At 37.9% G+C, this 26,663-nt stretch overlaps 1 protein-coding gene across 1 annotated transcript in view; it reads left to right on the top strand.

Annotated features, from left to right (window-relative positions):
- Nucleotides 1–25,025, top strand: part of LOC131163414 (flocculation protein FLO11-like) — a 121,863-nt gene extending 96,838 nt beyond the window's left edge. The window contains exon 4 of the mRNA XM_058120004.1: nucleotides 24,900–25,025. Within this exon, the coding sequence (XP_057975987.1) occupies nucleotides 24,900–25,025 (126 nt within the window). The remainder of the gene's footprint in view (nucleotides 1–24,899) is intronic.
- Nucleotides 25,026–26,663: the final 1,638 nt, after the last annotated feature.

The following is a 26,663-nucleotide window of genomic DNA, read 5'->3' as shown; positions in this document are numbered from 1 at the left end:
CATATGCCTGATTTGGACACTTGGGCGGTTAAAATGAACTAAGTTTATGAAGTTTTTTTCTATTATAATTTCACTTCTAAGCGGGGAAAAAGCTCTCGGGGAGAATGTTTTTGCGACAGTGATATCCAACACATCCAGTTCGATGTGATGGATGTGTCAGGACTGACCAAACTTGGTTTGGACCTTATATGCCTGAATTGGACACTTGGGTGGTTAAATTCAACTATGCGTACTAAGTTTGCCTCTAAGCCTATAATTTTCAAATGGCTGGAGGTTTTTGGGAACTGTCAGATCCAACACGTCTAGTTTGATGTGATGGATGTGTCGGGACTAACCGAGTTTGGTTTGGACCTTTTATGCCCAATTTGGACACTTGGGTGGTTAAAATGAACAAAATTTACATAGTTTTTTTCTATTATAATTTTGCTTCTAAGCACGGAAAAAGCTCTTTGGGAGAAGTTTTTGGGGACGGTCAAATTCGGCACGATGTGTCGAACGTGTCGGGACTAACTGAACTCGGTTTGGACCTTAATATGGACACTTGGGTGCTTAATTTCAACTAAGTGTACTAAGTTCACCTCTAAGCGTATAATTTTCAATATGCATGAAGTTTTTGGGGACCGCCATATCCAGCACACCTTATTGAATGTGACAGAGGTTTTAGGACCAACCGAGCTCGATTTGAACCTCGTATGCCCAATTTGGAGACTTGGATGGTTAAAATGAACTAAGTTTACTAAGTTTTTTTTTTTTTTATTATAACTTCGCTTCTTGGGACCGTCAAATCTAGCATGTCTAGTTCGATGTGACAAATATGTCGAGATGGACTGAGCTCGGTTTGGACCTCGTATGCCTGAACTGGACACTTGGGTTGTTAACATCAACTAAGTGTACTAAGTTCACCTCTAAGCATGTAATTTTTTATTGGTATGGATTTTTTGGGCACCATCAGATCCGACACATCTAGTTCGATGTGACAGACATGTTAGGACTAATCGAACTCGGTTTGGACCTCGTATGCGCGATATGGACACTTGGCTGGTTAAAATGAACTAATTTTACAAAGTTTTTTTCTATTATAACTTCGCTTCTAAGTGGGGAAAAAGCTCTCAGAGTGGAGTTTTTTAGGACCGTCCGATCCTGCACATCTAGTTTGATATGATGGACGTGTCGAGACTGACCAAGCTCGGTTTGGACCTTGTATGCCTGAATTGGACACTTGGGTGGTTAAACTAAAATAAGTATACTAAGTTCACCTCTAAGCGTTTAATTTTTAACTAGCATGGATTTTATGGGCACCGTCAAATTCGACACGTCCAATTCAATGTGATGGAGGGGTAGGGACTGACCGAATTCGGTTTGGACCTCGTATGCCTGATTTGGACACTTGGGTGGTTAAAATTAACTATGTTTACTATGTTTTTTTATATTATAACTTCACTTCTTGGGACCGTCAGATATGGCACGTCTACTTCGATGTGACGGACGTGTATGGACGAACTAAGCTTGGTTTGTACATCATATGCCTAATTCGGACACTTGGGTAGTTAAAATGAACTAAGTTTACTATGTTTTTTTTTTTTTTTTTTCCATTATAACCTCACTTCTAAATAGGAAAAAGATCTCAAGGGGGAGGTTTTGGGGACCGTAAGATCTGACACGTCCAGTTTGATGTGATAGACATGTTGAGACAAACAATCTCAGTTTGGACCTCGTATACCCGAATTGGACACTTGGGTGGTTAAATTAAACTAAGTACACTAAGTTTGCCTCTAAGCATGTAATTTTAAATTGACATGGAGTTTTTGGGGACCGTCTGATCCAGCACATACAGTTCGATGCGACAGACGAGTCGGTACTGATCGAGCTTGGTTTGGAGCTCATATGCCCAATTTGGACACTTGGGTGGTTAAAGTGAACAAATTTTACGAAGTTTTTTTCTATTATAACTTTACTTCTAGGTGCGGAAAAACCTCTCGAGGAGAAGTTTTTGGGGACCGTCAGATCCAACACGTCCAGTTCGATGTGATGGATGTGTCGGGACTGACCGAGCTCGGTTTGGACCTCGTATACCTGAATTGGACACTTGGGTGGTTAAATTCAACTAAGTGTGCTAATTTTGCATCTAATCATTTAATTTACAATTGGCATGGCGTTTTTGGGGACCGTCAGATCTAGCACATCCAGTTCGATGTGACAGATGTGTTGGGACTGACAGAGGTCGGTTTGGACCTCGTATGCTCGAATTGGACACTTAAGTGGTTAAATTCAACTAAGTATACCAAGTTTGCCTCTAAGCATATAATTTTTAATTGACATGGAGCTTTTGGGCACCGCCAGATTCACCACGTTCAGTTCGATGTGACAAATCTGTCGGGATTGACCGAGCTTGGTTTGGATCTCGTATGCCTAATTTAGACACTTGGGTGGTTGAAATGAGCTAAGTTTGCTAATTTTTTTTTCTATTATAACTTCGCTTTTAAGTGGGGAAAAATCTTCGGGGATGAGTTTTTCGGGACCGTCAAGTCTAGCATGTCCAGGTCGATGTGATGGATGCGTCGGGACTGACCGAGTTCGGTTTGGTTCTCCTATGCATGAATTGGACACTTGGATGGTTAAATTGAACTAAGTGCACTAAGTTCTCCTCTAAGCATATAATTTTAAATTCATATGGTGTTTTTGGGGACCGTCTAATGTAGCACATCCATTTCAATGTGAAAGACGTATCGAGACTGACCGAACTCAGTTTGGACCTCGTATGCCCGGTTTGGACACTTAGGTGGTTAAAAAGAAATAAGTTTACTGAGTTTCTTTCTTCTATTTTAACTTTATTTCTATATGGGGAAAAGGCTCTCGAGGAGGAGTTTTTGGGGACCTTCAAATCCAATAAGTTAAGTTTGATGTGATGGACTTTTCGGGACAGATCAAGCTTGGTTTGGACCTCGTATGCCCGAATTGGACACTTGGGTGGTTAAACTAAACTAAGTGTACTAAGTTCACCTCTAAGTGTGTAATTTTCAATTGGCATCAATTTTTTGGGCATCGTTAGATCTGACATGTCCAATTCGATGTGATGGATGTGTCGGGATCAGTCGAGCTCAATTTGGACCTCGTATGCCCGATTTGGACACTTGGGTGGTTAAAATGAACTAAGTTTACTATTTTTTTTTTCCTATTTTAATTTTGCTTCTAAGTGGGTAAAAAGCTCTTAAGGTGGAGTTTTTAGGGACTGTCAGATCTTACACGTCTAGTTCGATATGACGGTCGTGTCGGAACTAGCCGAGCTCCGTTTGGACCTCATATACCTAAATTGGACACTTGGGTGGTTAAATTCATCTAGGTGTGCTAATTTCTCCTCTAAGCGTGTAATTTTCAATTGGCATGAAGTTTTTGGGAACCATCAGATATAGCATATCCAGTTCATCATCATGGATGTGTCGGGACTAACTGAGCTTGGGTTGGACATCGTATGTACGATTTGGACACTTGGGTGGTTAAAATGAACTAAGTTTACTAATTTTTTTTCTATTATAATTTTTCTTCTAAGAGGGGAAAAAACTCTTTGGGAGAATTTTTTGGTTACCATTAGATCCTGCACGTCCAGTTCGCTTTGGCGGACGTATCGGGACTGACTGAGCTCGGTTTGGACCTTGTATGGCCTAATTGTACACTTGGGTGGTTAAATTCAACTAAGTGTACTAAGTTTGGCTCTAAGAATATAATTTTTAATTGGCATGGTGTTTTTGGGGGCCGTCAGATCCAGCATATCCTGTTCAATGCGACGGGCGTTTCAAGACTAATTGAGCTCAGTTTGGACCTCATATGCATCATTTTGACCATTTGAGTGGTTAAAATGAACTAAGTGTACTAAGTTTTTTTTATATTATAAGTTCGCTTATAAATGGGGAAAAACCTCTCGGGGAGGAGTTTTTGGGGATCGTCAGATCTGACACATCTAGTTCGATATGATGGACGTGTTCGGATGACCGATCTCAGTTTGGACCTCGTATGCCTGAATTGGACACTTGGGTGCTTAAATTAAACTAAGTGTACTAAGTTCACCCCTAAGTGTGTAATTTTCAATTGGCATGGATTTTTTGGGCATCGTTAGATCCGACACGTCTAGTTTATCGTCACGAATGTGTCGAGAATGATCGAACTTGATTTGGACCTCGTATGCCCAATTTGGACACTTGGGTGGTTAAAATAAGCAAAGTTTATGAAGTTTTTTTCTATTATAACTTCACTTCTAATAGGGGAAAAAGCTATGGGGGAGGATTTTTTGGGCACCGTTAGATCCGACACGTCTAGTTCGATGTCACAGACGTGTTCAGACAACTGAACTCAGTTTGGACCTCGTATGCCTGAACCACATTTGGGTGGCTAAATTCAACTAATTGTACTAAGTTCACCTTTATGTTTATAGATTGTAATTGGCATGGAGTTTTTAGGGACTGTAAAATCCGTCATGTCTTGTTCGAAGTGATGGACGTGTTGGGACTGACAGAGCAAGGTTTGGACCTCGTATGATCAATTTGGACACTTGGGTGGTTAGAATGAACTAAGTTTGCTAAGTTTTTTTCTATTATAACTTCGTTTTTAAGTGGGAAAATGCTCTCGGGGGGGGGGGGGTGGGGGGAGGAGTTTTTGAGGACCGTAAGCTTTAGCAGGTCCAGTTCCATGTGATGGACGTGTTGGGACTAACCAACCTCGGTTTGGACCTCATATGCCCGAATTGGCACTTGTGTGGTTAAATTAAACTAAGTGTGCTAAGTTTTCTGCTAAGCTTGTAATTTTCAATTGGCATGGAGTTTTTTGGGACCATCTGATCCAGCACTTGTTCGATGTGACGGACGAGTTAGGACTGACCGAGCTCGATTTGGACCTCGTATGCCCGATTTGGACACTTGGGTGGAAAAAATGAACTAATTTTAGGAAATTTTTTTCTATTATAACTTCGCTTCTATGTGGCAAAAAAACTCTTGGGGAGGAGTTTTCGAGGGCCATCAGATCCGACACATCAAGTTCCTAGTGATGGACATGTTGGGACTAACCGAGCTTGGTTTGAACCTCGTATGCCCTAATTGGTTACTTGGGTGGTTTAATTCAACTAAGTGTACTAAGTTCGCCTCTAGGCATATAATTTTCAATTGGCATGGAGTTTTTGGGCACCGTGAGATTCGGCATATCCTGTTTGATGTGATGGACGTGTCAGGACTAACCGAGCTCGGTTTGGACCTTATATGCCCGATTTGTATACTTGGGTGGTTAAAATGAACAAAGTTTATATAGTTTTTTTCTACTGTAATTTCGCTTCTAAGTGGGGAAAAAGCTCTCAGGGAGAAGTTTTGTGGGACGGTCATATCCGACGCATCCAGTTCAATGTGCAACACGTGTCGAGACTAGCCAAACTCGGTTTGGACCTCATATACCTGAATTGGACACTTTGGTGGTTAAATTCGACTATGTGTACTAAGTTTGCTTCTAAGCCTATAATTTTCAAATGGCTGGGGGTTTTTGGGAACTGTCAGATCTAACACATCCAGTTTGATGTAATGGATATTTCGAGACTAACCGAGTTTGGTTTGGACCTTGTATGCCCAATTTGGACACTTGGGTGGTTAAAATGAACAAAGTTTACACAGTTTTTTTTCTATTATAATTTCGCTTCTAAGCGGGGGAAAAAGATCTCGGGGAGAAGTTTTTGGGGACGGTCAAATTCGGCACATCCAGTTTGATGTGTCGGACATGTCGGGACTAACTGAACTCGGTTTGGACTTCATATGCCCAAATTGGACACCTGGGTGGTTAAATTCAACTAAGTGTACTAAGTTCAACTCTAAGAGTATAGTTTTCAATATGCATGAAGTTTTTGGGGAGCGCCATATCCAGCACGTCCTATTAAATGTGACAGATGTGTTAGGACTGACCGAGCTCGGTTTGGACCTCGTATGCCCAATTTGGAGACTTGGGTGGTTAAAATGAACTAAGTTTACTAAGTTTTTATATATTATAACTTTGCTTCTTGGGTCCGTCAGATCTGGCATGTCTAGTTTGATGTGACAGACGTGTTGGGATGGACTGAGCTCGGTTTGGACCTCGTATGCCTGAATTGGACACTTGGGTTGTTAAATTCAACTATGTGTACTTATTTTACCTCTAAGCATGTAATTTTCAATTGGTATGGATTTTTTGGGCACAATCAGATCCGCCACATCTAGTTCGATGTGAGAGACGTGTTAGGACTAATCAAACTTGGTTTGGACCTTGTATGCATGATTTGGACACTTGGTTGGTTTTAATGAACTAATTTTACGAAGTTTTTTTCTATTATAACTTCGCTTCTAAGTGGGGAAAAAGCTCTCGGGGAGGAGCTTTTTAGGATCATTCGATCCTGCACATCTAGTTTGATGTGATGGACGTATCGAGATTGACCATGCTCGCGTGGACCTCGTATGCCTGAATTGGAAACTTCGGTGGTTAAACTAAACTAAGTATACTAAGTTCACCTCTATGTGTGTAATTTTTAGCTGGCATGGATTTTTTGGACACCGTAAAATCCGACACATCCAATTCGATGTGATGGACATGTAGGGACTGACTGAACTCGGTTTGGACCTCGTATGCCTGATTTGGACACTTGGGTGGTTAAAACTAACTATGTTTACTAAGTTCTTTTATATTATAACTTCGCTTCTTGGGACCGTCAAATATGGCACGTCTAGTTCAATGTGACAAACGTGTCTGGATGGACTGAGCTAAGTTTGGACATTGTATGCCCAATTTGGACACTTGGGTGGTTAAAATGAACTAAGTTTTCTAAGTTTTTTTCCATTATAATTTGCTTCTACATGGGAAAAAGCTCTCAAGGTGGATTTTTTGGGGACCGTCAGATCCGGCACGTCCAATTTGATATGATAAACATGTCGGGACTGACCAAGCTTAGTTTGGACCTCGTATGCCTGATTTGGACACTTGGGTGTTTAAATTAAACTAAGTGTACTAAGCTCTCCACAAAGCATGTAATTTTGAATTGGCATCAAGATTTTGGGGACCGTCTGATCCTGCACATCTAGTTCGATGTGGCAGACGAGTCGGGACTGACTGAGGTTGGTTTGGAACTCGTATGCCCGATTTGGACACTTGGGTGGTTAAAATGAACAAAGTTTATGAAATTTTTTTTTTCTATTATAACTTTGCTTCTATGTGGGGAAAACCTCTTAGGGAGATGTTTTTGGGGATCATCAGAACCAACATGTCTAGTTCAATGTGATGGATGTGTCGCGACTGACCGAGCTCGGTTTGGACGTCGTATACCTGAATTGGACACTTTGGTGGTTAAATTCAACTAAGTGTACTAATTTCCCATCTAAGCGTATAATTTAAAACTTGTTGACCTTATTGGTCACACCTAGTTTTAATAATGACAAATACTCTAGTGTTTGATGGCTTTCAAGTGTATGTGCAGGTTCATCGTAGCAGATCAAGAAATGGCACATGAAAGCATGAAGATCCTGGAAATTTGTTTCATATTGTAAATTCATTTTATGTAATATAGATTTGTAATAGTAAGTAGGATATATGGTCTGCAATAATTACTTGCATGCCATGCATATAGGTTATACTCTAAGCTCAGTAAGACCTTAGTAAGACCTTAGTGTTGACCCTCTGGGTCATACCCTATTTTGATTATGACAAATACTCTAGTATTTAATGGTTTGATGAGTTTGTGTGTAGGACCGATCAAACGTATCCTATGGTGCACGCACACGACACACGAAGTGAAGACCTGAAGACCTTATTTATGTTGTATTGTAATTTAATCATTCATTTGGGTCTGTAATAGTAATTAGGAGAACATGGTCTGTAATAATTAATGCCTTACCTGCATGGAAGGATCGATAAGCTCAAGACCATAGATGGACTTTAGGGAACATTGACCGACATCGAATTTTTTCGGTTTCTTGAAAAAGGCCTAGAATTGACCCTAGGACACTCACTCATGCATACACATGTTTAAATATTTGACTTAAGTAATTGCATGCTTGAAAAAGAGCCAAAATGTACAAGTTTTGTACTTTCGGTTGACCGACCCACATAGGTCATTCCTCCTGGTCGATCGAAATCGGTCCGGGTCAACATGTTGACCACGGTCCGGTCGACCGAAACCGGTCCTGGTCAACATGTTGACCATGGTCCAGTTGACCGAGCCCTTACAGTTCATTTGACCCCAGTCGACCGAACCACCTAGGAGTCAACATTTTGACCTCCCGGTCAACCGACCACTTTTTGTACTCCAACTACCTGGTCGACCGAGGGTCCTCGGGAGATGCCCCAACGGTTTGATCGACCGAACCATTTAGTTCAAAATCCTCCTGGTCGACCGAACCGCGCAAATTTGAAAAATCGCCTATCCCGGTCGACCGACCATTTAGTTCATTTTTCTCCTAGTCGACCGAACCTAGAAAATTGCCCTTGACACATATTCTGGTCGACCGAGCCTTCAGTTCAAAATCCTCCTGGTCGACCGAACCATTTGAGTCCTGGTCGACCGAAATAATTCTGGTCGACCGGACCTCTCGGGTTGCCCCTTAATTTTTACCATGGTTAATATTTTTAAACGGGGTTAACTTGGTTAAAATATAATAAAACTTTCCTACTAATCCCATATGTGTCCTTAACGGTTATATTTTAAGGGTAGTCTATATATACCCCCTCATTTGGAATAATTAGTTAGAGATTAGCAAATATAATTAGTCAAAATCCTCTCAATCTCAAAAAGCCCATATTTCATATTCAAGCTTTAAACTCCTACTCTTACTCATTTATATTGCAAATACCTCATTGTAAGAGTATTCTTGTGCTTATCTCATCTAGCTTATACTCTCTTTTGGTTGTTTTATTTGTGATCTATATTTCATAGAGAGTAAGCTACAAGTTCTCCTAGGGGGCTTCATAAATAAGCCTTCCATAGGAAAACTCCCTTGGGCTTCTGAGTTTTGCATTTTCATTGCAATACTCAAGAATTCATATTGAGTTTTGGTTGTGAAAAATATTTTACAAATCCTTTTTCAAATATCTCTTGTGATTTATCTTGAGAAAAATATTTTGAGATATTTGCTTGCGTGCTAAAGATCTTTGTTACTATACTTTTTGCTTGAGAATATTTTCTTAATACAAAGATCAAATAAATATTTTTGCAAACCATCTTTGAATATTTCTTGTGGTTATATTGAGAAATATTATTTGTTGAGATATTTGAAGTGTGCTTGTGATCTTTGTTTGTGCATTGTGACTGAAATATTATTTTGACGCAAAGATCATACCATTTACACTCTCACGCACTGATTGTTATATTTGCATAAATATTTGAGAGTAAACACTTAGACTACTTCGAGCTTATCAAATCCTATCTTTTGGTAGTATATTGATTATACTGTGCATAACTGGGTACACATCTGCTTTACACGAAAGCACAATCACTGTACCATTTGATTATATTTCAATACTGTTGTATTTCTAGGCACGGGCCTGAAGAGGGAGACTAGCCCTGGAATAGTCCTGGATTGGCTTAGACCCGGTTAGGAAAGCTAGGTGCGTCGTCCTGTTAAGGCGTGTAAGTTGAGGTCAGCCCCGCTAATTGACCTGGTTAAGGTTGAGGTCAGCCCTGTGTTAATTTGACCTGGTTGTAAACGGTGCCGCTCCACCCTTAAGTGAGCTATTAGTGGAATCCTCTGACTTGCGAGTTAGAGACGGGGACGTAGGCACTGTTGGCCAAACCTCGATAACATATCGTGCTTGTTCACTTTCATTTCTGCAATTTACTTACTGCACGTGTATGTTATATTGTGAATGATTAGGTTTACATTTGCATAAACAAACCCTAGGTTAAGTAATACTGTTTATCTGGTTTAACCTAGGCGATATATTTTAAATATCCAATTCACCCCCCTCTTGGGATTGCACCAAAGTTAACACTTAGGTCCCAACACTTATGCACAAATATCAATCATAATCAGGTACATAAAAAGGAGTTGAATTGAACACCATAAGCATAAAATGAGTGAGGTCGGATGACCGAACCCCAAGAATTCAAAACTTCTCGGGTGCCTGAACTGCTGGAAAGTCAGCAGTTTGACTTAGGTTCGGGCCGCCGAACCAAGAATGAATGCATTGCCCTTGAGCAACCGAACCCTTAGAAAAGGACTTCTCACCTACTCGGGCTGCCAAAATTCTCAGTTCAAATCAAACCTTGAGTGACTGAATTGGTCAATTTGGTTAACCGAACTTTGCACTGGGCACCTGAGTCGTGCGCCAATGTCTCTGACTTTGGTTCAGCCAACCGAATCAAATTTCGGGCACCCGAACCATTTTAAAATAAATTATTGGCTAAGTATGTTTAGGCGACCGAACTTAAGTTCAACCACCTAAAACTTCTCGGGTTACTTAATATTTATTGAGGTTAAAATATTTTTAAATGGGGTTAACTTTGCTAAATTGTTTTAAAACTTTCCTAATAATACCCTACATGCCCTAAATGGTCATAATTTATATAATGACCCAAAGAATAATGGTATTTAAATAATAAAGGGAGAGGGAACAGTAACAGAAGGAGGCAGCAGAGCGTTCGTCGATGACGTTGCACTTTGGGCTTATTAATGAGGGTGCGTCTCGTCAATGAGAAGATACCGAGAGGATGTTTGGACGACTCTGAATTTTTTCGACGAAGGGGAGAGTTCGTCGACGAATTGCCTTTTGGCCTCATCGACGAGGTGACGTGGCTCATCGAGGAAGCCCATAGTATAAATAGCCTAAAAGTCAGTTTTTTTACCCTCTTTCTCTCCTCTACGGTTTCTCTCTCTTCTCTCTTCGATTCTAGCCCTGTTTCTCACCGGATCGACGATCTGAGGCCACCACGACGCTCCTGGGGAAGTTCTTTCCAAGTCCGCCGGAGCAGATCGTTGGTGAGACTGAGTTGAAATTCATCCCTAGTTTAAGATAAGACTTTTTATACAAAATTTGGTCTTACCGTAGTTATAGGAAATGTTATTCATGGAAAAATACTGAAGTTTAGTTATGAGAGTTGTCATTTTCAGGGTGTTGAACGGGGAACCCTGCGGGTGTAGGATGAGTGCATTTTAGGGGGTTTCTTTTCAGTTTCTGATAAGGAAATAAACTAAAGCAGTTATTTTTCATGTAAAATTATTATTATTTATCGGCAAATTAATTTTCAGGAAAGCATGTATTATATTTGTATATTATGGAGAAAATGCATAATTGGGAAAATACTGTTATTATGTTGAAATGCATATATACATATATATATATATATATATGTATGTAATTCCAGAAATTATGATTTTAGAATATAATGTATGATTTTATACAGCAATGTGTGGCATGAATATTATTTTACGGGGGAAGTGTTAAGATATGTCAATTTTATGAATAAAGTATGTTTTCAAGAATTGTGAAATAATGCAGTACATTATGGTTTCAAAATACATGATAAATGAATTATTTACTCAGAATGATATGTACGAAATGTTCGGCGCAAGGCCGTAATTGATAGCCGGCGCAAGGCCGTGTATGACGTATGATTTTGGCGCAAGGCCATATGTATATGTATGATTTTGGCGTAAGGCCACAAATATGAAAGTAATCAGCGCAAGGTCATATGTATTATGTTATTACAGAAAATTCTATCAATCTATTTATGGTAAACTGTATATTATCATGTATTATATATTATCAAAACCCGAGTGATAGTTCAGTTCAGTTACAAGAGCACGATACCATAGCTATATAGATCAAATTACTATATTCAAACTTGTGCGAACCGCCCCACAAGGGGGTGCGAGATGGATAGTCGATGTGGCTTTCAGTGTAAAGTCGTAGACGTCCACCTGGCAGTCCGGACCAGGGTGTGGCCGGCTCATCATACTTACAGACATTTTTAACTTGGCAGTGGTTGGTTAGCCATTGTCGTGTCCCACCTTCGAGCTGCACAACTCGTCATGGGGGGTAATACATGAGATTAGCTAGCAATACATTCTGGGTAAATTTTCAGTATTATCAGCTATATTAGACATTTTATGAACTGTATGATTTATTAGGAAATACGAAAGTATATGATTATTCAGTATGTTATGATGAATATTTTCAGGTATATAAAATGTACTTTATATGTATAAATACATAAAATATTCATGTTGCCACACAACTGTATTTAATTTATTTTCCCTTACTAAGAAGTGTCTCACCGCAAAGCTTATATAAATATATTCAGGAAACCCAGAAAGACCGGTGGATTGAGGCTGCCATTGAGTTTGTTGTGCTACTCCGTTAGGAGGGTAAGTTTGAGCAGGATGAGGAGATTTTGATGTTAGATCCTAGAGTTATTTTTTTTTTATTTTTGGGAGATTGTATATAAACACAGTGTTTTGGATTATAATTAACTCTAGTATTATGTATTTTTTGGTTATGAGAATGTGATTTACATTTATTGCTGCTTAGGTTTTCGTTGTGAATGTCAGATGTGCCCCTGTTACCCTTGGGCTCGAGTTGACCTTATTATTAAATATGTTTTATTATATGATTAGATTAGTAGTCGTTACAATTTAGCCTTGGTCTATAAATATGAGTTCATTTGTGTGGATTAGAAGTGATTAGCAAAAATCATTAAGTGAAAATCCTCTCTACTTCCAAAAGCTCATATTGCCCAAGTACTCTCAAAATTCATTCCCTTGATACATCTTGATATTGTGAGAGCTTATTGAGTGTGCTTGTGATACTAGATATTACTAATACTCCCACTATTCTTGTTTGATTGTTTGAGTTATTCTTGGGGAGTTTTAGTTAAGTTTATCCCAAAGATTTCAATATTATAAATCTAGTGTTGGGATAAACTAACAAGCTTTAGGATATTTGCATTGTTATTGCAAGTGTTACATAGCTTTGATAGTGGGTGCTCACGGCACATGACTGGCGACAAGGCAAAATTTGCGTCAATCACTCCCAAGGATGGAGGGTACGTGATGTTTAGAGACAATGCAAAGGGACACATCATTGGCGTAGGTAAGGTCGGTAAGGATCCCTCTCCATTCATTGATAATGTTTTGTTAGTTGATGGCTTGAAGCATAATCTGCTGAGCATTGGTCAATTGTGTGATAAAGGATACAAGGTGTCATTGCATTGTTAAATGTAAATCAAATCATAAAGTTCTTTTTACTGTAGATTTCCATGAAAATGTATATACTAATACTTTTGATAACTTAGCTTAACAACAAGTAACTTGTTTTTCTGTAATAAATGAAGCCAGTTGGTTATGGCATAGGCAATTAGGACGCGCTAGTATGGACTTATTGTCGAAACTAGTAATAAAAGATTTAGTGAAAGGCTTGCCTAAAACACCATGTGTGAAAGATAGAGTTTGTGATGCATGTCAAATGGGTAAACAAAAAAAATCAAGTTTTAAGAAAAAGAAATTCATATCTACCACTAGACCACTTGAAATGCTTCACTTAGACTTATTTGGTCCTAACTCAGTGCAAAGCCTAGGAGGAAAATTATATGCCTTTGTGATTGTTGATGATTATTTTAGGTTCACATGGGTGCTATTTCTCTCACATAAAAATGAATCATGTGAACAGTATACTAAGCTTTGCAGAAGAATTCAAATTGAAAAAAGCTATGAGATAACTCACATAAGAAGTGATAGAGGCACTGAATTTAAAAATGATGGGATAGAAAATTATTGCAACCTAGAGGGAATATCACATAACTTTTTTGCACCTAGGACCCCTCAACAAAATGGTGTGGTAGAAAGAAAGAATAGGTCATTACAAGAAATGGGTAGGACTAGGTTGAATGAGCATAAGCTACCTAAATATTTTTGGGCTGAGGCCATAAATATTGTAATGACCCGAATAATAAAAATGGTATTTAAATAGAGAGGAAGGGAAATGGAAATAGAAACAGAAGGAGACAGAAGACTTTCGTTGACGACATTGCATTTTGGGAGAAATAACCAAGGAAATTTGTCAGGTCCTCGTCGGCGAACACAGGGGATTCATCGACGAGGATATAAGAGGGCCTCATCGACGAAGCCAATTTTCGTTGACAAGATGATACCAAGAGAGGATTTTTGGAAGTCTGAAATTCATCAACGACGGTGCAGGTTCGTCGACGAACTTTCTACAGGACTCGTCGACGAGGTGATGTGTCTCGTCGATGAATCCAGCCTTATAAATAGCTGAAAATCCTATTTTAATGCAGAAAAATAGAAATCACTCCTTCTCTCTCTCTCTCCCTACAGTTTCTCTCTCCTTTATCTTCGATTTTAGCTCTGTCATTCGCCGGATCGACAATCTGAGGCCACCACGACGCTCCTGGGGAAGTTTCCTCCAAATCTGCCGAAGTAGATCATTGGTGGAAGCAAGTTGGAATTCATCCCTGAGTTGAGGTAAGGCTTTTTATTCGAAATCTGGTCTTTCCACAGTTGAAGGAATTGATGTACTCAAGTAAATACTGAAGTTTAGTACTGAGAGTTTTCATTTTCAGGGTATTGATCAGGAAATCCTACGAGTGTGAGTCCAGGAATTCATTGGGGCATTTCAGTTGCCAGGTAAGGGGATAAATTAAAACAGTTATTTTTCATTGAAATCACTATTATTTAATAGTAGAAAAATTTTCAAAAAGCATGTGACTATATATGAGTGTAATTGAGAAAATGCAAGTTTGGGAAAATACTACAATTGTACAGGAAATGTGTTTTCAGAATGGAATTTATGGTTTCATTTAATTCGTGTGGCATGAATATTATTTTATGTATATAATATACCATGTTAAGTTAGATTTACAATATAAAGCATGTTGATAGATATTTTCAGGAATAACATGATAAACATAGTAAATTATGATTTCAAAATATATGATATGTTCGGCGCAAGGCTGTAATTGATGTTTGCCGTGAGGCCGTATTTATTCATGTTTTCAGCGCGAGGCCATAAATATTATGTTAAAGTAGAATTCAGAAAATGCTATTATTTGATTTACGATAAACGATATTTGATTATGTACTATATGTTATTAGAACCCAGATGTTAGTTTAGTACAGTTTCAGGAGCACGATACCATAGCTTACAAATCAGATATCTATGACCAGATTTGTGCTAACCACCCCACGAGGGGGTGGGAGATGGATAGTCGATGTGGCTTTCGGTGTATAGTGTAAATGTCCACCTGGCAGTTCGGACCAGGGTGTGGTGGGCTCATCGTACTTACAGACTTTTTTGACTTGGCAGTGGTAGGCCAACCATTGTCGGGTCCCGCCTTCGGGCTGCACAACCCGTCATGGGGGGTAATACATAACATCAGCTAACTATACATCCTGGGCAGTTTTTAGTGTTATAGATTACATTAGATAACACATGATTAGTATAATTACTTGAAAGTATGAAATTATATGTTTATGGTATGTGAAATGTATGGTATATGTATTACAACATTAAATATTCATGTTGCTACACAGCTGATTTTAATTTATCTACCCTTATTGAGAGGTGTCTCACCCCAAATATTAAATGATTTTCAGGAAACTCGGAGAGACCGGCGAGTCAGGGTCGCCGCTGAGTGAGTTTAGCTTCCTTGCTAGGAGGGTAAGTTCTGATCTAGGATCAGGAGATTTTTGTTGTAAGATCCTAGGTTTCTTTTGGAATTTTTGGGAGATTGTATATAAACACAAATATTTGGGAATGTAGTTAACTCTCGTGTTTGGATTTTATGGTTACGAAAATGTGATTTAAATTTACTCCTACTTAGGTTTCCGCTATGTTTGACAGGTGTCCTCGATACCCACGGTTCGGGTTGACTAATTTATTTATTTTGCTTTTATTATATGAGTAAATAAGCAGGTTGTTACAAATACTGCATGTTATGTCATGAATAGGGTGTTGATTAGACCGTCACTTAATAAAACCGCTTATGAATTGTGGAACAACCATAGACCTAATATTTCCTATTTTCATTTTTTTGGTTGTAAATGCTTCATGCTTAGGGATAATGAACATCTAGGAAAATTTGATTCTAAATCTGATGAAGGCATTTTCCTAGGCTATGCTCTTAATAGTAAAGCATATAAAGTTTTCAATAAAAGAACATTGATTGTCATTGAATCTATCCATGTAGTATTTGATGAATCTAATCCATTTTCTAAGAAAGATGATGAAGACGATATTGACATTATAAAATTCTTAAACAAGTTATCTATTGAAAACAATGCAAGTGAAAATTCAAAAATAAATGATAAATCATCTGAAGATAATGAAAATGAAAATCTAGAGATTGGAAATTTATTAGAAACCATCCTATAGATCAAATCATAGGTGAACCATCCCGTGGTGTAGCCAGAAGATCTTCCTTGAAGAACCTAATGAGTCATTTGGCTTTCTTGTCCCAAGAAGAACCTAAAAATATTAAAGAAAGAATAGAGGATGAGTCTTGGGTAAAGTCCATGCAAGAAGAACTTAATCAATTTGAAAGAAGCAAAGTGTGGACCCTAGTTCCTAGACCTAATGATCATACAATTATAGGAACCAAATAGGTATATAGAAATAAGAAAGATGAGAATGGGGTAGTAACCAGGAATAAGGTTAGATTTGTTGCCTTGGGTTATAATCAAGAAAAGGGAATTGATTTTGATGAAACCTATGCTCCAGTTGCTAGGATGGAAACCATACATATGCTACTTGCTTATGCCGCATTTAAAAACTTCAAATTAATTCAAATGGATGTTCAAAGCACTTTTCTAAATGGTTATATTAATGAAGAAATGTATGTAGAACAACCACTTGATTTTGAAAATCATAAATATCCAGATCATGTACACCGGTTGTCCAAAGCCTTGTATGGATTGAAGCAAACTCGTAAAGCTTGGTATGAGAGTCTTAGTGGGTTTCTACTAGAAAATGAGTTTACCCATGGCAAGATTGACACTACACTTTTCATCAAATCCAAAAATGATGATATGCTTATCGTTCAAATTTATGTTGATGACATCATTTTTGGAGCCACTAATGATGAGCTATGTAATGAGTTTTCCAAATGCATGCAAAGTAAATTTGAAATGAGCATGATGAGTGAACTTAGTTTCTTTTTAGGGCTACAAATTAAACAAGCTAAATATAGAACTTTTATATGTCAATCTAAATATGTCAGGGACTTGCTAAAGAAATTTAATTTGGAAGATAGTAAAATTATTGGTACTCATATGAGTTCTTCCATCAAACTTGACAAAGATGAGCAAGGAATCCCTGTTGATGTGAAATTATATCATTACATGATTGGAAGTCTTCTATATTTCACTGCTAGTCGCCTGATATTATGTTTAGTGTGTGCATATGTGTTAGGTTTCAGGCTGCTCCTAAGGAATCTCATCTATTAGCTATTAAACAAATCCTTAGGTATCTAGTTGGAATCATAGAGTTAGGCTTATGGTATCCTAAGCATACTACCTTTGAGATTTTGAGTTATACTAATGCTGACTTTGCCGGTAGTAAGATTGATAGGAAAATTACTAGCGGTACTTGTCACTATTTAAGACAATCTCTCATTTCTTGGTTCTCCAAGAAACAAAACTCAGTTGCCTTATCAACAGCCGAAGCAAAATATATCGTGGGTGGAAGTTGTTGTGCTCAAACTCTTTATATGAAACAACAACTCATGGATTTTGGGTTGCACTACAATACAATACTGATTAAATGTGATAATACTAGTGCAATCAACATTTCAAAGAATCCTATCTCACATTCACGAACTAAACACGTTGATATTAGACATCATTTCCTTCGCGATCATATGCAAAAAGGGGATGTGGCACTTAAGTTTGTATGCCAAATGATTAATGGGCTGACATTTTCACTAAACCACTTCTAGAAGATAGGTTCATACAAATTAGATGTTAATTAGGTCTCATGCATAGTAGAGATGCTTCTTAGATATTTCATAGTTTGCATAAACTTAAGGGGAGCTTTCTAATAATTTCAAGGTCCAACAATTAATATAACAATTCATTGGTATCTTTCATTAGCTTGGACTTTATGGAATTGGTTATATTTTATCTACTGTATGATGATGATTGTATTTATGTGTTATGTATTGATCATACTGGAACTGTTTTAGTTGAGTAGTTGTGGATAAACTGTCAGATCTTAAAAACTCAAAACAAGTCATTTTTTTACAGTTTTTTTTTTTTTTTGTTGGGAAATGTCCTATTTTCAAACGGCATGCTATAGAAATTTTTAAAATTTCCAAACTTTGCTTGTATACTAATGATTTATACCCATTGCTTAAGGCTATTAGTTTCATAGCCCTTTTTGCTGTTGCCAAAAGGGGGAGATGGATAAGGAGGCAAAAAATTGGGTTTAGCAATGATTGGGTTGACTTGAAAATTGAGTTGAATTGAACTTAAATGGAAAATTATTTAGAAGTTTTACTTTATGCATATTGTTAGGGGGAGCCTTCTAAGGCTATACCTATTTTTTGCACAATGTATTTGTCATCATCAAAAAGGGAGAGAATGTTGACCTTATTGGTCACACCCAATTTTGATAATGACAAATACTCTAGTATTTGATGGCTTTCAAGTATATGCGCAGGTTCATCTTAGTAGATCAAGTAATGACACATGAAAGCATGAAGATCCTGAAAATTTGTTTCATATTGCAAATTTATTTTATGTAATATGGGTCTAAACAATAAGTAGGATATAAGGTCTGTAATAATTACTTGCATGTCATGCATATAGGACATACTGTAAACTCAGTAAGACCTTAGTAAGACCTTAGGTCCCAACACTAATGCTCAAATATCATTCATAATCAGAAGTTTTAAAATGTTTTTAAACGAGGTTAACTTTGCTAAATTGTTTTAAAACTTTCCTAATAATACCCTATATGCCCTAAATGGTCATAATTTATCCTTGGTCTATAAATATGAGTTCATTTGTGTGGATTAGTAGATTAGAAAAAATCATTAAGTGAAAATCCTCTCTACTTCCAAAAGCTCATATTGCCCAAATACTCTCAAAATTCATTCCCTTGATACATCTTCATATTGTGAGAGCTTATTGAGTGTGCTTGTGATTACTAGATATTACTAATACTCCCACTATTCTTGTTTGATTGTTGGAGTTATTCTTGGAGAGTTTTAGTTAAGTTTATCCCATAGATTTCAATATTATAAATCTAGTGTTGTGATAAACTAACAAGCTTTTGGATATTTGCATTGTTATTGCGAGTGTCATATAGCTTTGATTTTGTTGTGCAAAAATATTTTCTACAAGTTAAAATATTTTCAAACTACTCTTGTGCATATTTCATTAAAGTAAATCCTTTAAGTTAGTTTGAGTATTTGATTTGCATCTTTGAAACCTTGATTTGTTATTGAGATTTAATATAACTTGTTTCAAAGACTTAGCTTGTTTAGAACACTCTTGAACATTCTCGTGATAACATCTTGTTGAGTGTTGTTTGCACAAATATTCACATCACTGAGCTTACATATTCTATATTGTGGATATGCTTGTGATTGATTACATTGGCACATAATCTTCTTAGTTGTGAAGCATATCTGTTGTACGCAAATTTGATTGAGAAATACTATTGTATTCCAGGCGTGGCCTAAGAGGGCAGTAATCCGGCTCGGTAAGGATTGTCTGTAAAGGTTGAGGTCTGCCATGTGCTAATTCACTTGATTGTTTAGGTGTCGCTCCAATCGTTAATTGAGCCTTATAGTGGTAATCTTTGTGCTTGTTAGCCAAGGTGGGGATGTAGGTAGTTTGCTAAACCTCGATAACATTTCTAGGTTTCATCTTTATTTACAACTTTCTCGTGCATGATTGGTTAATTTAATTGTGCTATCTAATTTCCGCTGTACATTTAAATTAAGTTAATTTATTTGCACTAGATTGACATGGAGTTTTTGGGCACCGTAAAATCCATCACGTTCAGTTCAATGTGACGGATGTGTCGGGACTGGCCGAGCTCGGTTTGGATCTCGTATGCCCGATTGGACACTTGGCTGGTTAAAATGAACTATGTTTGCTAAGTTTTTTTTTTTTTTTTCTAATATAACTTCACTTTTAAGTGGGGAAAAAGCTCTGGGGACGAGTTTTTGGGGACCGTCAAGTCTGGCATTTCCAGTTTGATGTGATGGACGTGTCGGGACTGACAGAGTTCGGTTTGGTTCTCCTATGCACAAATTTGACACTTGGATGGTTAAATTGAACTAAGTGTACTAAGTTTGTCTCTAAGCATATAATTTTAAATTTGCACTGTATTTTTTGAGACCGTCTAATCCAGCACGTCCAGTTCGATGTGACAGACGTGTCGACACCGATCGAACTTAGTTTGGGCCTCGTATGCCCGATTTGGACACCTAGGTGGTTAAAATGAACAAAGTTTATTGAAATTTTTTTTCTATTATAACTTCATTTCTAAGTGGGGAAATAGCTCTCGAGGAGGAGTTTTAGGGAACCTTCTGATCCGACATGTCAAGTTTGATGTGATGGACATATCGGGACAAGTCAAGCTTGGTTTGGACCTTATATGCCCAAATTGGACACTTGGGTGGTTAAATTAAACAAAGTGTACTAAGTTCTCCTCTAAGTGTGTAATTTTCAATTGGCATGGATTTATTGGGCACCGTTAGATTTAGTATGTCCAATTCGATGCGATGGATGTGTCGGGATTAGCTAAGCTCAGTTTGGACCTCATATGCCCGATTTGGACACTTGGGTGGTTAAAATGAACTAAGTTTACTATTTTTTTTCTACTTTAACTTCGCTTCTAAGTGAGGAAAAAGCTCTTGGGGTGGAGTTTTTAGGGACCGTTAGATCTGACATGTCTAGTTCTATGTGACGGATGTGTCGAGACTGACTGAGCTCCGTTTGGACCGTTAGATCTGACATGTCATATTTGATGCCAATTAAAATGAACGAGGTTTATGAAATTTTTTTTCAATTATAATTTCACTTCTAAGTGGGGAAAATACTCTCCGGGAGAAGTTTTTGACCTCGTATGCCCAATTTGGACACCTAGGTGGTTAAAATGAACAAAGTTTATTGAGTTTTGTTTCTATTATAACTTCATTTCTAAGTGGGGAAAAATCTCTAGAGGAGGATTTTTTGGGAACCTTCAGATCCGACATGTCAAGTTTGATGTGATGGATGTGTTGGGATAGATCAAGCTTGGTTTGGACCTCGTATGCCCAAATTTGACACTTGGGTGGTTAAATTAAACTAAGTGCACTAAGTTCGCCTCTAAGTGTGTAATTTTCAATTGGCATGGAGTTTTTGGGCACCGTTAGATCTGGTATGTCCAATTCGATGTGATGGATGTGTTGGGATTGGCCGAGCTCGGTTTGGACCTCGTATGCTCGATTTGGACACTTGGGTGGTTAAAATGAACTAAGTTTACTATTTTTTTTTCTACTTTAACTTCACTTCTAAGTGGGGAAAAAACTCTTGGGGTGGAGTTTTTAGGGACCATTATATTTGAGATGTCCAATTCGATGTGACGGATGTTTCGAGACTGACCGAGCTCCGTTTGGACCATTAGATTTGACACGTCCAGTTTGATGCCAATTAAAATGAACTAAGTTTACGAAATTTTTTTCAATTATAATTTGGAGACTTGGGTCGTTAAAATGAACAAAGTTTATGAAGTTTTTTTCTTTTATAATTTCGCTACTAAGAAGGGAAAAAGCTCCTAGGGAGAAGTTTTTAGGGACAGTCATATTCGATACATCTAATTCGATGTGCCAGATGTATCAGGACTAACCAAACTCGGTTTGGACCTCATATGCTTGAATTGGACACTTGGGTGGTTCACCTCTAAGTGTATAATTTTCAATTTGCATGGAGTTTTTGGGAACCGTTTGATCAAGCACGTCTAGTTCGATGTGATGGACGTGTTGGGACTAACCGAGTTTGGTTTGGACCTTGTATGCCTGATTTGGACACTTGAGTGGTTTAAATGTACAAAGTTTACGAAGTTTTTTTCTATTATAATTTCGCTTCTAAGCAGGGGAAAAGATCTCAGGGAGAAGTTTTTGGGGACGGTCAAATTCGACACATCCAGTTCGATGTTTCGGACATGTCAGGACTAACTGAACTCAGTTTGGACCTCATATGCCTAAATTGGACACTTGGGTGGTTAAATTCAACTAAGTGTACTAAGTTCACCTCTAAGCGTATAATTTTCAATATGCATGAATTTTTTGGGGAGCACCATATCCGACACTTCCTATTGAATGTGATGGACGTGTTCGGACTGACCGAGCTTGGTTTGGACCTTGTATGCCCAATTTGGAGACTTGGGTGGTTAAAATAAATTAAGTTTAGTAAGTTATTTTATATTATAACTTTGCTTCTTGGGACTGTCATATGGCATGTCTATTTCGATGTGACAGACATGTCGAGTTGGACTGAACTTGACTTGGACCTTGTATGCCTGAATTGGACACTTGGGTTGTTAAATTCAGGTTAGTGTACTTAGTTCGCCTCTAAGCGTGTAATTTTAGATTGGTACGGGATTTTTGGGCACCGTCAGATTCGCCACATCCAGTTCAATGTGACGGACATGTTAGGACTAATCAAACTCGGTTTGGACCTCGTATGGCCGATTAGGACACTTGGTCGATTAAAATTAACTAATTTTATGAAGGATTTTTCTATTATAACATCGCTTCTCAGTGGGGAAAAAGCTCTCAGGGAGGAGTTTTTTAGTACCGACTGATCCAGCATGTTTAGTTTGATGTGATGGACGCGTTGAGACTAACCAAGACCAGTTTGGACCTCATATGCCCAAATTGGACACTTGGGTGATTAAACTAAACTAAGTATACTAAGTTCGCCTCTAAGCATGTAATTTTTAACTGGCAAGGATTTTTTGGGCACCGTCAAATCCGACACGTCAAATTCGATGTGATGGATGTGTAGGGACTGACCGTGCTCGGTTTGGACCTCGTATGCCTTATTTCGATACTTGGGTGGTTAAAATTTATTAAGTTTATTAAGTTTTTTTATATTATAACTTCGCTTTTTGGGACTGTCAGATCAGGCATGTCTAGTTTGATGTGACGGACGTTTCTGGATGGACTGAGCTCGGTTTGGAGTTCCTATGCCCAATTTGGACGCTTGGGTGGTTAAAATGAACTGAGTTTACAAAGTTTTTTTCCATTATAACTTCACTTCTAAACAGGGAAAAAGCTCTCAAGGAGGAGTTTTTGGGGATTGTCAGATCCGGTACATCCTGTTTGATGTGATAAACATGTCGGGACTAACTAAGCTCGGTTTGGACCTTATATGCCCGAATTGGAAATTTGGGTGGTTAAATTAAAATAAGTGTACTAAGTTCGCCTCTAAGCATGTAATTTTCAATTGGAATGGAGTTTTTGGGCATAGTCAAATCCGAAACATTCCATTCGAGATGTGACGGGCGTGTCGGGACTGGCCGAGCTCAGTTTGGACCTCATATGCCCGAATTGGACACTTGGGTAGTTAAATTCAATTAAGTGTACTAAGTTCGCCTCTAAGCGTATAATTTTCAATTGGCATGGATTTTTTAGGGAATGTCTAATCCAGCACATCCAGTTCGATGTGACGGATGTGTCGGTTCTGATCGAGCTTCTTTGGACCTCATATGCCCAAATTGGACACTTGGGTGGTTAAATTCAACTAAATGTACTAAATTCGCCTCTAAGCGTGTAATTTTCAATTGGTATGGAGTTTTTTGGCACTGTCAAATCCGGCACGTCTAGTTTGATGTGATAGACATGTCGGGACTGACCGAACTTAGCTTGGATCTCGTATGCCCGATTTGGACTCTTGGGTGGTCAAAATGAATTAAGTTTACAATGTTTTTTTCTATTATAACTTCGCTTCTAAGTGGGGAAAAAGCTCTCAGGGAGGAGTTTTTGGGGTCTATCAGATTCGGCATATCCAATTCGATGTGATGGATGTGCTGGGATTGACCTAGCTCGGTTTGGACTTCATTAGCCCGAATTGGACACTTAGGTGGTTAAATTCAACTAAGTGTACTAAGTTCGCCTCTAAGCGTGTAATTTTCAATTGGAATGGATTTTTTGAGCACCGTCAGATCCAACATGTCCAGTTCGGTGTGAGGGACGTGTCAGGACTAACCGAGCTTGGTTTGGACCCTGTATGCCCGATTTGGACACTTTGGTTGTTAAATTCAACTAAGTTCACTAAGTTTTTTTCTATTATAACTTCGCTTATAAGTGGGGAAAAAGCTCTTGAGGAAGAGTTTTTTGGGATCATCAGATTCGGCACGTCCAATTCAATGTGACGAACGTGTCAGGACTGACAAAGCTCGATTTGGACCTCGTATGCCCAAATTGGACAATTGGGCGGTTAAGTTCAACTATGTGTACTTAGTTTGCCTCTAAGCATGTAATTTTCAATTGGCACGGAGTGTTTTGGCACCGTTAGATCTGGCACGTCCAGTTCGATGAGACGGATGTGTCGGGACTGACCAAGCTCGGTTTGGACCTCGTATGCCCAAATTGGACACTTGGGTTGTTAAATTCAACTAAGTTTACTAAGTTTTTTTTTGTTGTTCTATTCTAACAATAAAAATATTGATACATGAATTCCTACATAAATTGGATCTATTAATTCATTGCATACACGATACATATAATAAAATATAAAAATATAATTGCATAATTACATTGTGTAATTTAGACCAACTCAATTTCAAAACTCCCTACACAAATTTTCCTACTGCATATTGAGTATAACTTCTAATGAGAGGAGGAGTGACCCGCATCATCTGGATGAGATCCGCGCAATATTTGTTCCATCTATGCTTTCTAGTTCTTCATAACTTCCATCTCCGCTACAACGGTGGAGACCTTCGCTTTCCAGGTGAACGCCTCTTCTTTAAGCTACTGGTTCTCCATTTCCATTGTCTACATCCAGAGAACTATACCCCCTATTTGAGATTAAGCTTCCCTACGTGCTCGCTCAAGCTCAGCACGAGATACCGCGATCGAAGTAGATGACAATGTTAGGGCAATGTATCCACTGCCAAGTCCATTCAACTAGCCTCCCGCACGTTCCCCAAGAACCTTCCTGCAGATGTCGTCATCTAAAACTGGCTCACTCCCCTCTGGAACCGGTGCATTCCTCAGCTCGACCATCCTCGCCTATTTTTAGTCATGAAAATGTAGAAAATGAAGAAATAAGAATACAACTTTGATGTTTTGAATAAAAAAAAATGAACTAAATAATATATTTGACATACATGTTTGCTCTTTGCACCTGGGCACCACTCCCCCGATGGCCTTTGATGTGTTCTCTAATACAGATTCAACATCGACTCCATATAATGCCCCCAAAAATTTGATGCATAGAAATGTAAAAAAAAAAAATTTAATTAATTAATTAATAATTATTATTAATTAAATAATATAATATAATATAATAATATATTAATATAATATAATAATATATTAATATAATATAATGTTATAATATTATGTTATAATATATATATATATATATATATATATATATATATTCTTACTAAAGGATTGAATTCAATCCTTGAATCTGGATTACTCCAGAGAGGCCCCATGGAATTTCTCTCCACTCTCTCTTCATTTTCTCTCTCCTTAAACCCTCATGTTAGCTTTATCGTGATCCCAAGAGGGGGGGTGAATTAGTATTTTTAAAATTTATCCCCTAGGTATTCCTCCTAACAGCAGTATGTTCACAATCCTATGGTCAATCTAGTACAAGTAATATAGATATAACAGAAATTAAGTAAAGCAGTTTAATCAATCATACAAGCACCAGAAAGTAGTAAAGGGTGACACGCAGATATGTTATCGAGGTTCAGCAAACTGCCTATGTCCCCACCTTGGCTAACCAGCACAAGGATTATCACAATAACTTGCTCACTTAAACGGGCGGAGCGGCACCTATACAAACCAGGTCAATTAGCACAGGGCTGACCTCAACCTTTACACCAATCCTTACCGGGCTAGATTACCGTGCCCTCAGGCCACACCTAGAATCTCTTAGATATACAATCAAAAGGTACAATATAAGGGTGCTTTGACATAAAACATATTTGTACCCCAAATGCGCACAATCACAAACATCACAGATGATTTAAAATGTAAGCTCAGTGTGATCTAAATAGTTCAACTCTCAATTATATTTTCTATCAGTGTAATATGTACGTGAGAGTGTCAACAACAATCTATGTATTTCAAAATATTCAATCAAATCTACTCACATAGAATATCAAACAAGCCTCAAGAGTATCAATCAGCAGAATATCTCAATCACATAAATATGTATATGCTTGGACTGAAAAATATATATAGTCTTTGTTTTCAGCAAATCATATGTGAGTGAATAAATATTGCAACAAAGATGTTTCACCTAAAAAAAAAATATCTCCTCAAATAGTTTTCAAGATAAAGAACAATGGATATTTGTAAATGATTTTGAAAATATTTCACAACCAAAAGCAAATATGAGCTTCTCAAGATGCTGCAACGAATATGCAATCTCAGAAGATCTAATAAAGTCTTCTTAAGATGAACTTATTAGCAAAGTCCCCTAAGA

Source organism: Malania oleifera, chromosome 9, assembly GCF_029873635.1.
Source record: "Malania oleifera isolate guangnan ecotype guangnan chromosome 9, ASM2987363v1, whole genome shotgun sequence".
In the NCBI taxonomy this organism is placed as follows: domain Eukaryota; kingdom Viridiplantae; phylum Streptophyta; class Magnoliopsida; order Santalales; family Ximeniaceae; genus Malania; species Malania oleifera.
Note: the sequence above shows the minus strand (reverse complement) of the source record. Positions and strands in the feature narration are given on the sequence as shown.